Source organism: Numida meleagris, chromosome 6, assembly GCF_002078875.1.
Source record: "Numida meleagris isolate 19003 breed g44 Domestic line chromosome 6, NumMel1.0, whole genome shotgun sequence".
NCBI lineage: Eukaryota > Metazoa > Chordata > Aves > Galliformes > Numididae > Numida > Numida meleagris.
In genome coordinates this window covers 55353119-55364711 of record NC_034414.1, presented here as the reverse complement: position 1 = coordinate 55364711, position 11593 = coordinate 55353119, and the positions used below count along the sequence as shown (strand labels likewise).

General features: G+C 45.7%; 1 protein-coding gene across 3 annotated transcripts; it reads right to left on the bottom strand.

Moving 5' to 3' along the window:
• Positions 7902 to 11587, bottom strand: LOC110402048 (inositol 1,4,5-trisphosphate receptor-interacting protein-like 1). Of its 3 annotated transcripts, XM_021403709.1 has the most exons (3): positions 10040 to 11587; positions 9630 to 9700; positions 7902 to 8576 (listed from the first exon to the last, which is right to left on the bottom strand). In XM_021403709.1, exon 1 carries the CDS (start codon positions 11523 to 11525, stop codon positions 10563 to 10565), a length of 963 nt encoding a protein of 320 aa, XP_021259384.1. In that variant the 5' UTR covers positions 11526 to 11587; the 3' UTR covers positions 7902 to 8576; positions 9630 to 9700; positions 10040 to 10562. The 3 variants fall into 3 exon arrangements, with proteins under 3 accessions (XP_021259384.1, XP_021259381.1, XP_021259382.1); XM_021403706.1 differs by having other exon boundaries at positions 9630 to 11587; XM_021403707.1 differs by lacking the exon at positions 7902 to 8576 and having other exon boundaries at positions 9491 to 9700.

The window sequence follows — 11593 nt, the reverse complement described above, 5'->3', positions numbered from 1 at the left end:
AGCCTTTTGCTGAGTCAAGTCTTGTAAGCTCCCAGTGGGATGTTTTACAGGCAGGGCTGGCTCTGTTTACATCCTTTCCTCCTGCTCATCTCATCTATGAGCTGTAGCTTTGCGATCACAGACATCCCTGGCATGCCACTGAGGCTGCTGATGTTTCATTTTTATGGGATCTTTGATTTGAATTGGACAACTGAACTTTACCCCTTCTTGGTGAAGTAATTATCAGAATAACAAGCCGTTTTTATTTTTTTTTCTTTTGCAGACAGCACTTATGTTTTTTGACACATGTGCCCTTGCCATCCACGGTGGGTGATCTATGTAGTGTTTGTCCCTTGTTTTGGCATTTTGATATGTGTGAGAGAGGTGAAATGGCTTTAAAAGCTTTTTGCTGGCGCCTGCGGTTTTTAGCAGACCTACTGGCACAGCTGAATCTGATAAATTGAAATAAGACTGTTTCTCTACAATTTGACATAGGGATGTTGAGGTGTAGGACTAGATAGTCAGCTGATGCATATCCACTGTGCTTGTTATATGTGCCCAAAACTGACACCAAGGGAGCAAAGCTGAATTACCTCAGCTGGAGGCTGGTCCTTTGCAACAAAGATTGGGGATGATGTGGTACTGTAATACACTTCCTGCTAAGGGGAAAAGTAACAGATTAACAAGGTTCATAGACTAGACATTAGCCTGTTCTTAGTAAAAGTGATGAAGTTAATTATTGCCATTGCAGCGTAGTCAGATGATTTTATAGAAAAATGTCCAAATTGTAAAGGAGGTATTGAGACCTTCTGACCTGGAGCTAATCCTCCCCACAGCCTCCCCTAAGCACTTACTACAGGCTGTACAGAAATGCTTTAAGGCCAATGGCACAGTCTTCGCTGCATCCTCATTGGTAGTATGGGTTGATATTCTCTCTCCTGAAACCAGTGGACTTCCGCGCTAATATGAAAGTTTATTGGAGTCAGTAAGAGTCTCCCGTGGTGGTGATTGCCATGTGATGAAAATGAAGACCTTCATCAGAATCTGACTTGGTGTGCAATGTATCTTGCTGTTGATGTCCTCAAAAGACTGGCCCAGTGTGCATCTTATAACCACTTAACACAAGTCCAGGATGTCATTAAGCGTGTCTTTCTCTAGGCAATTTATTCCATTTGTGCTGATATTTTCTTTCTGAATTTCTGTTCCTAGATACTTCCGAGGCCATTGGGTTTTTGTCTGCGGTTGGAGTCTTCGTTATCCTCCCTCCACTCCTCCTTCTCTTCATCAACAGGAAGCTCTGCTTTGAAAAGAAAGGTGAGCTCTCATGCCTGAAACAAGAAGGGAGAAGAAAACGTTACAAAGAGAAGTCTAGAGTTCACCATGGCCTTAGTAAGTATCACAATATTATACCACCTTTGATACACAGAATCTTGAGACTTTGATTGCAGAGAGAGTAGAGATCATATACCTATTTCCTGTGTCTCAGGTTGTTTGTGTGGATAACAGCAGGGGTTTGGATAGACTGTAGCAACCTCCAAAACTTGATCAAATGGATATGTAGCTGCTGCCAGGCTCTCATTATCTTCCTTGTTTGGAGTACTCTCTTGAGGAATGGAGGGCAACACTAGAAAAAAGTGCACTCACCACTCACTGTCTGTTATGGGAGCGTTTTGTTAATCCAGTTAAGAACAAAATGTGAATAATTCTGAGTAACGGCACTGCCTTTCTGCTCCTGAAGGATATGCCTGTCCTGGTTTTCTTGCAGTAGCTATTACATGCTCTTTCATGCGTTTATTGTTGTCTGGAAACATTATGTCTTGAGTAAACCCAGGAGTCCTAGAGCCATAACTGAGAGAAAGCCCATCCCCATCAGGGAATTTTACTGTGTTATAAAAATAACATTTTAATTTTTCTTAGCTGTCAGAAAATGCATCCATTCTGGTAATGGTAGTTAGTGAGAATTTGGTAATTTCATCATACATTTGTTTGTGAATTTGCATGTCGTAAGTGTAGAGTCATCAAAACAATCAGCCAAGAAGTGGCCTCAGAAGCGTTGCAATTAAAAGGTCAGCTTCTTAGTGGTTCAGTCATAAAGCTAATTGTACAAGGACATAATTGCAAAGCTTGGAGCGCCTGGAGTTTTTTTGTTGCACATTTTGCCTTGTACTCTGAGTTTCGCTTGACTGTTGCAAGGCATAAGATCTCGTCATGCCTAAAGAGTCCAGGTCTTTTGAACAAGCAAACGTGAAGCCAGTGGTACTCACTAATTCTTGCTAAATGTGTTAGTGAACTAGGGTCAGATTGATGGTACCAACAAGTTAAAAAGGCAAATGGTGCTTGAAAGCCCCCGTGCTAAAAGTTCAGTCTTTAGTGTTTCTATGCAAAGATTATGGTGGAAATTTTTGTTGTTTTATTTTTTAAGCTATGTTTTCTTTATCAAGATTATATTTGAGTCTTTCATCCCTTCTCTTCCCCTCCCATCAAGCAGTGTAAAAATGTGGCGTTTATTTCAGTTTTTAAGATGGCACATCTTGCAGGAATATGTAGGCGTTGACATTCTAAGGAGCTGTCACAGGCTATCGTGTAAACATGTATTTGCAGTGCCTTTTAAAATGTGAATTATTACTAAACAGGGTGGCTTGCTTTTTTTTGGTGTTTTGTTGCTTACAAATTTTGAAGGACAAAAAATTGCTTCCCAGCTGACATGCTCAATGGCAGTTTTCCTCTCAGACTAAATCTTATGTGTCTGAGTAATAAACCTTTGAAAACATGGCTTTATAATGGAAACACTAATTCAACTTTAACTACAGCTGTGCCGTACAAGCAAAATACCACACACATTAATGAGGTGCTAAATCTGATACAGCAGAGGAATGTGTTGTAATCATTAATTACAATGGAAACTTAAAGTTGGAGCCTGCTTTTTCCGTTCTAACAAAATCATCTTGGTGAGTTGGAGCTACGAGCTATTTAAAAAATCAGGTCTCTATATTTAGTTAAAATTTCACCACACTGTTTGGATAGTTGTAAGGCCAATATGGAATATACGTGTATAAAATGCTAATGCTTCTGAAGGACAGCAGCATGAGAGGACAGATTAAACCCAGGGCTAGCACAGCATGTCACATGGCAAATACAGAAAGCTGGAGCCTGAGCTTGGGCTGGGAAGCCAGGAAAGCCAATTTCTGACACCGTAGTTCCTGGTGAGGGAGCTCTCCCAAGAGGAGTGCTGACAAGCAAGAGTCGGTTTCAAATTCAGCCTGACTTTGTTGGGTAAAAAGGAGCAGGATGGGAGTGTTTGTAACATGTAACTTACTGGTTAGTAATTTAAAAATGTAAGTGAATTTAAAAATTCACTTGTCCTGTTCTCCACTTCTTTTTCTGGTGAGCTGTGTTTATTACAAGCAGATCCTAATTCTACAGGTGTTGCTGTTCTCTAATTGGGAAAATCACTGCTCCACACCTGGAATTAAGAGTGGTTAGAACATATTGGTCCGCTGTGACTATTGGTTTTATGACTGTCTCAACAAATGAGAAGGCATTTTGCATTTGGCATGACCATAACTTCTACAATAGGATAAACCCGAATTTACAGCAGTATTTGTAAATGAAGGTGGTAGCCTGCACAGATTGTTCTGGGTTTGATGCATGTCTTTCTCCTGTCCTTGGATATAGCTGAGGTTTAACTTGCCTACCAATAAAAAAGAGAGTTGGTATTGAAACATAAGCAATTCTGCCTGCTTTGCACTCTGCAGGATCATGAACTGACATTCAGAAGATGTGCTGTAAAGTGCCAAAGTCTTTGTTTTGTTTTGTCTTTTCTGTGAAGAACCTGACCTTAGAATGGGTTAAGTGACAAAGAAATAGACATTTCCATCATCATGGTTCTGTGATGCGTCTGTCTGATTTGTTCCTGATTTAATTGTAATCACACAGTTTGTGTCCTTACAAGAGGAACAAGATAAGGGAAAGACGTTTGTGAAAATGACGATTTAATTGTAAACCTTTTAGGAGTCTCCAAGATAAAGGCTCTTAATTGCTAGGACACAATGGATAACGTTTCTGATACTTGACGCTTTTGTGGATCCTGCTCTTGATTGCCTCACTGACCTTAGTAGTCCCTTGCACAAGGATGTGCTGCCACTGACACCTCTTCCTCAGCAGCAGGAGACCATTTGCTGCAGGGGCTGAAACTTGTCTGGACATTGTCAGTCTGGATTTTGGACAGACTTGGCACTGTAAGGGCAAGCTTAGAGCTGGCTGCAGAGCTGGACAGAGAATCTGGTTAATACTTCAGTGGGAGAAGTCTAGCATAGTTCCATCCATAGTTCCATAGATCCATCCGAGAATACTGAGAGAACTGATGGAGGAGATAGCCAAGCCACTTTCTATCATCCGTCAGCGTTCCTTGTCAACCGGAGAGGTCCCAGAAGACTGGAGGCTTGCCAGTGTGACTCCCATCTACAAGAAGGGTCGTAAGGAGGATCAGGCGAACTACAGGCCTGTCAGCCTGATCTCGGTGCCAGGGAAGGTTATGGAGCAGATTGTCCTGAGGGAGATCACGCGGCGTTTGCAGGACAACTGGGGGATCAGGCCCAGCCAGCATGGGTTTGTGAAGGGCAGGTCCTGCTTGACCAACCTGATCTCCTTCTGTGATCGAATGACTCGCCTGGTGGATGAGGGAAAGGCTGTTGATGTGGTCTACCTAGACTTCAGCAAAGCCTTTGACACTGTCTCCCACAGTATTCTCCTGGAGAAACTGGCAGCCCATGGCTTGGACAGGTGCGCTCTGTGCTGGGTAAGGAGCTGGCTGGAGGGCCGGGCCCAGAGAGTGGTGGTGAATGGAGTTAAATCCAGCTGGCGACCGGTCACAAGTGGTGTTCCCCAGGGGTTGGTGCTGGGGCCTGTCCTCTTCAATATCTTTATTGATGACCTGGATGAGGGCATTGAGTGCACCCTCAGTAAGTTTGCAGACGACACCAAGCTGGCAGGAAGTGTCGATCTGCCTGGGGGTAGCGAGGCCCTACGGAGAGATCTGGACAGGCTGGATCTCTGGGCTGAAGCCAATGGGATGAGGTTCAACAAGACCAAGTGCTGGGTCCGGCACTTTGGCCACAACAACCCCAGGCAACACTACAGGCTTGGGGCAGAGTGGCTGGATGGCTGTGTGGAGGAAACGGACCTGGGGGTATTGGTTGACGTGTACGATGGCATGGAGCATTCCTGAGCTGAATGGAGTGTTACAGATCTATGATGTTGGCCGTGCGCACAATTCATTAGCAAGGGAAATATTAAACACCACACCTTCGGCTGGAGCAGAGTCAGCTGGAGTTGTTCCTCCCAGCATCAGTGTTCTTAAACGTGGTAAGGGAATGTGTGTGGGGGATGAAATCTGCTCTCAGAACTGCCCCTTCCACAAGGAAGAAGGCCCTTCCCTCAAGCAAAGGCCTGACATATCCCTGGGGTCTCATGTGAGGCCTCTTTTGATGCTGTGATGGTTTGGTGCCTCATCTTGAAGTGTGAATTTCATGACTAAGAGGTGGAGGTATTGTTCTTATGGATGGTATTTACTGTGTTGCTGAGCCCTTTGCTTCAGAAATTCACAAACAAAATGAACTTCACAGAAACATTCGGCAATACTGGACGCTCTCTTGTATAAAAAGCTGTGTCGAAGTGTGTGCTTCAGTGCTATGACTCAAAAAAGAAAAGTGCCTGCTTTGTTCTGTACTATAATCTTTTATATAATGGTGTGACCTGAGACCAGGAAAGAAATTGTGGTTTTCTGACAGTGCTTTATATAAAACTATTCCAGTTACACCTTGCCTTGACCACTTACCATAATGTGAATCCTGTTCCCCTGGTATTTGAAATCACCTTAAGCATCAGGAGATTTGAAGAAACATTTTTTTTTTTTTCCATTTTCCCTTCTGTTTCATCAGCCTTGAGAGCTTTTTCAATTCATGTTCTCAAGCTGCTCTACACAGCCCCTGCTCTAGCCTCTGGTGTTGGTGGCATACTTAAATAAATGGAGATGCAGTTATTATGTAAACCACTCATCTGCAGTAGCTGAGGCTTTAGGGAATCAACACCTCTAAAAGTCAAGAGCAGGAAGGCTGGCAGTACTGCCTGTTGACCTTGCTTTGCCAGCAGAGCCTGGACCCAGCCAGGAGCTTGGAACCAGTCACGAGTAACGTGTGAGACAGTTGTATGTTTGCAGAGGCATAACTTGATGTTTAAAAACAAGCAGTGTGGGTGCAGTGTGATGGTACCAGTCTGGTATGCACATAAACTGGCTTCCTCCGGTGGTGTGTTAAGTTATGAAAGGCAATTTAACATACCACTGAATGAATAAAACTGTGATTGATCTTTGTAACCTTGAAAGTAAGGGACCAGAAGCTTTGGGGATGCCTTGTCCTTGGCAAGTTGCAAACTAAAAGTGGTCCAGGGCTCGGTAGCTATGGGAGTGTACAAAGATGGTTAACAAGGAGATGGGTCATCACCCACTGCATTTGCCACTTACAGCTGTGGTTCCCCATCAGCACTGCCTGTGCTTCTTGATGGTGGTCTTATACCATCAGTACAGAAATTTCTTTAGGCAGTGCTACGATAGAGCACCTGTGGGGGAAGAAGGAGTAACAGTAACTGGGGGTCTCCTCAGAATGTTTCTAAAATAACTTAATTGTGTTAGACAGCTAGACCTGCTCTCCCACTACTAATTTCCATGCAAGTAATTGCCCTGATTGACCCCGGCTTGTTCAGTTCCTGCAGGTTGGGTAGCATGACTGCAGGCGGGGTGGGATTCAGCCTATTGGGTCTGCTTTACAAGAACAGCTTGACAGCACAAGTGGGCGGGTTCAAGTGTAGTGTAAGCTGGTGTTTCTCCAGCCTTTTGAACTTGTGATTTCCTTTTGGCTCTTCTGTCTTCATGCAAGGCAATGAATGACAACAGCTCAGTTACAGAATGTTCTGTAATTTCTGATTGCAGGTTTCTACTTTCATTCCCCTAATCCAGTAATTGCAGATAATTTCTCACTACTTTACACTGAAAGAACACAGTTGCCACTACTAGTGCCACTTTTCTAATACTCCAGTGATCTGTAGCTTTCTTTATGCCCTTTTTCTAACTCTCTGTTTGAGAAATAAAAATAATGGAAGTTATAAATTTTATGTTGCTTTGTTGTACTGCTATTTAGCACGGAATTGTTTGGTATTTGTGCCTATGGTGACAAGTGGCTGTTGACATGCAAAGGATTTTGCATGTATATTTTGATTTGGAGGATGTGACTGGCTTCAGTGGAGTGACTCTCAGGTCGCACCTTTGAATTTGGCTCCTTGGCATTAGGGCCACCAAGATGATCAGAGGGCTGGAGCACCTCTCCTGTGAAGAAAGGTTGAGGGAACTGGGCGTGTTTAGCTTGGAGAAGAGAAGGCTCTGGGGAGACCTCACTGTGGCCTTCCAATACTTCAAGGGAGCGTATAAACAGCAGGGGGAATGATTGTTCATGAGGGTGGATAGCGATAGGACAAGGGGGAGTGGTTTTTAACTGTGACAGAGGAGATGTAGGTTAGATATTAGGAGGAAGTTTTTCACTCAAAGGGTGGTGACGCACTGGAACAGGTTGCCCAGGGAGGTTGTGGATGCCCCGTCCCTGGAGGCATTCAAGGCCAGACTGGATGTGGCTCTGGGCAGCGTGGTCTAGTGGTTGGTGATCCTTCACTTAGCAGGGGGGTTGACACTCAATGATCTTTGAGGACCTTTTCAACCCACGCCATTCTATGATTCTTTGGTATATCCAGGGCAAGTGTAAGAGACAAGGAAGACCTTTCCATTTTCACCTCCTAAAAATTCATGCAGGATTAGGGTTAATGTTTAGATGGCAGTAGTATCTATACACGCACTCACAAATTTCCTGTTTTGCTAGCACTGGATTTAATGAGACAGACAGACATCTGACTTCAGGAGGTCTCACAATCTGAGCAAAGACAGCAGCATTTATGGAAAGCTGGATGCAGCAACCTGTCCAAACTGTAAAAACAGATGTTGGTACAATCTTCTTGGCAATGGCAAAGAAGACGCATCCTTCTAAAACAGTGATGTGGCAAAGATGTCTTCTGAGATCTGATTTCTTCTTCTTGTGTCTCAGCACGGGACAGCACTCTCCCGGGCAGCGAGGTGAGGCTGTGGACTTCTTTCTCATGTAGCGTTTCAGAAAAATGGATGGAAACTTGTTTGGTCGTTGTGTGCTGGAACACTGTTTTCAGCCTTTGGTGTACAAGCCTCCCTTGTAGGGAGGAGTTTGGTGGAGAGCTTCTGCAAGATCTACACAGCAGGTGAAGAAAATGAGGTTTGTGCCTACGCTGTACAGCAGTCTGAATAAGGGAAGAAGAGAAGGAGACATGTTATCAGAAGAGAAATAGGCGTTATGAGAAATAGACATATGATGGCAATTTTTAGGAGTCTGCATATCAAGAAGATAAGATTGCTAATAATACAAACCTGTGCGTAGTGGTAGTGTTTGAAATTCTGCAAACAGTCTTTTTTTTAGCTGTCCAGTAATTGCACTTCTCAATGGGAAGGCAACTCAGGAGTAACGATCCTATCAAGACAAGAGAATACATATCTTGTAGTAAAGGTTGTGGTAGTTTCTGTGAAAGGCTTAACACGGATCCCTTTAGCTACTGGATTTTCCAAGAGAGGAAAAAAAAACCACAACTGAGTTAAGCAGGAGAGTGAGTGCGGAAGTTCTTGTGGTTAGTCTTTGGAAGATGGAATTTGAAGTGAATTTGCTGAACTGTTTCTCTTTTGACGAATGCTTTGAAAAGGAAATGGATTTTTCTTTCCTACACATTTCAGATGCTCTTCTCAGTTGCTTTATTTCTTTCCTAATGCAAGTCAAAATTGTTAGAGAATTGAAAACTAAAAATCTGTAATACCAAAAAGGCCGTGTTATGAAATATATCATAAACATTCCATTAGAACAGTGCCTGCTAATTAAGGGAGAGAGCTGCTGGGAAACAGCAAGCTGGTAAGAGAGATGGGCCACCTTTGATCCTCTGCAGAGTTTGTAAAAACCCTACCCGCCTAAACTTGTCTGCAGCTTGTTACGTTTACCCATCTGCTGCAAGGCCCAAAATAAGCAATTTGTAATTCACTCGAACTCCAGTGGTTCAACATATCACAGGCTGTGGAGCCTTCAGTAAGAGGACGGGAAGAGGAGCTGAGGGCAGGCTGAGCAGGTCTGGGTGCTCCCCATGCGCCCTGCTTCTGCCTGCAAGGATTGTGCAGGCACTGGCTGCGTTGCAGTCCTACACGTGCATATGTGGTTACAAAGCCGTTGGGATTTTTCCAGTGGAACGCGTTTGTGATGCAGCCTCTCTCCTGTGGTCTGCTGGGCAGTGCCTGAGGTGAGGGGCAGCCAGCTCCGGCATCAGGGAGTGTGAGCTCTGAAGTCTAGTAACAAGAGGAGCTAATTATTCCCTATGAAAATAACACAAGTCTGTGTTCTGTTGATTTTTTTTTTTTTTTTTTTTTTTTTTTTTTAGAACAGATCAGGGCTTCATTTCCTCATCCATGTGTTTTATCTGCATTGGTTAGCTACCACTCCTGGATGCCTGCATCCCACTAAGGGCTACTGCTGTTGTGCTTCTACCTGCTGAGATGGAGGCAGAGCCTCATTGTAGTCCTCTTTTCATCAGCAATCGGGGACTCATTTGCTGCTCCCTGCAAGGAAAAGACAGGTTAAAAATGTATCCTTTCACAGCCAGATTTACCTCCTTCAAAGTGTGGGAAAACGTCACTGTCTAAAGCATCCTCTCTGCGTGGTGACTTCTGTGGTGCTGTGATTTATCAGTGCAAATCTGCATTGCTGCGCATGCTGAAAATGTATCGTTTGGAGTGTGTAATTGGATCAGGCATGCAGGACAATGAGTTGCAGAGAGGCTTCAACAAGACCAGGGCTGGGTAAGGAGAGTCAGTGAAGAGTTGAGCTCACCTGGGAGCTTGTGTCACAACGTGGTTATGTCCTTTGCCAGAGGTTTAGTGAAAGACAGGGAGTATTACCTGAGTTTCTGTGGGAATAGTGGGAAATATTGGTGATAGGCGGACGGTTGGACTGGATGATCTGGAGGTCTTTTGGGAACTCAGAGTGTTTCTCCCAGCAAGCCGTTTACTGGTGTTTTTATAGGGCCGAGGCTCGCAGAGCAAATGGACCCTCACGGGGAGGTGAGCTGATCCCTGCCCAGCTGTTAACAGGAGTCTCTGCTTCAAGCATCCGTGCAGCAGCCTCTTCACCTGCACAGGCTGTGGCTCCCTCAGGTGTGGTTTTTCTTTGGAGAGAACTTCCAACTGCTGGTTGAGCAGGGTCCTCTCCATGTCCAGCATGCCCAGCTCTGTGGCAGGTGGCAAGTAGGGTGTCAGTCATTTTGTAGCCACCTTCCAGAAGAGGGACACGGAGCTGCAGACGTTCATGGTGGAAGCTGTTGTGCCTGGCATTGCCTGGCTGTTTTGCGAGGAGGTGCGTCTCTGCTGCAGTGCGTCTCTGTGGCCTCCTCGTGCCTCACCTCCTCGTGAGGGCGTCCTCTGCCTACTCAAAGGTCACGAACGTGTCCGTGTCCGCGTCCTCTTGCTGTACCCCAAGCATGAGCTCAATCGAGAGGACTTTGCTGGAGGCGGTGATCAGCTTGAACTTGCAGAAGCGGACAGAGGGCAGCAACTCGAGGTCCATTGTTGCCGCCTGAGGCATATCCGCCCAAGCTTCTTCCACCAGTTCCTGGAGCCAGGCTGCAGTTTTGGCTATATCCAGGTAGGAGTCTGTGCAGAGGGTTTCCAGGAGGCTGGGCATCTGCTTTCTCCTCAGCTCATCCTCAGGGTGGTGGAGGAAGCACAGCATGTCCTCCAGCAGCCACTCCCTTGTGCACGTGCACTGCAGCTCTACGCGGAGGCAGGAGTTCCTCACCACTTTCCTCTCGTCGGGGCCCAGCTCCAAGTGGAAGACATGTCCCGGGGGTGCCTTCAGGGGCACGAGCATGCGGTAGACAGGACTGTTGCCTTCAAAGCCAACGCCCACCCCAATGACTGGCTGCAGCCGTGGTGTGAAGTATCTTTGGGGAACTGTCTGACAGGTGCCCACAAGTTCATCCATCAGGTCCTCCAGCATCTTGCACGTGTCTCGCCTGGTCTTCAGTGGCCAAATGGAGAACTGCATGTAAAACCTGCTCCTGTATGTAACATCATTGGGGTCTCCATAGTGCACCACCTCGCTGTGCTCCCTGTCAATGTTTCTCCACATTTCACATACGCGTTGGAGCATAATTCTCTCTTTTCTGTCGCTGTACCACTGGAGGATGAGCCGGAAGAGCAGGAAAAGCAGCAGTGCACCCAAGGCCCAAATTGTCCAGCGCGGCAGTGCAGGGAAGTGCAAGCGCGGCAGTGCAGGGAAGCGCAAGCGCGGCAGTGCTGGGAAGCGCGAGCGTTGCATGCTGTTCTCCTCTACCTCCTGCAGCAGCTTTGTCATCTGCTCTCGCAGATAAACCTCCCGCTGCTGCATGCGGTCAAGCGTGGCCGCATCCAACTCATCGCCAACACATGGGACTCTCTGCGCCAACAAGGCGTAAG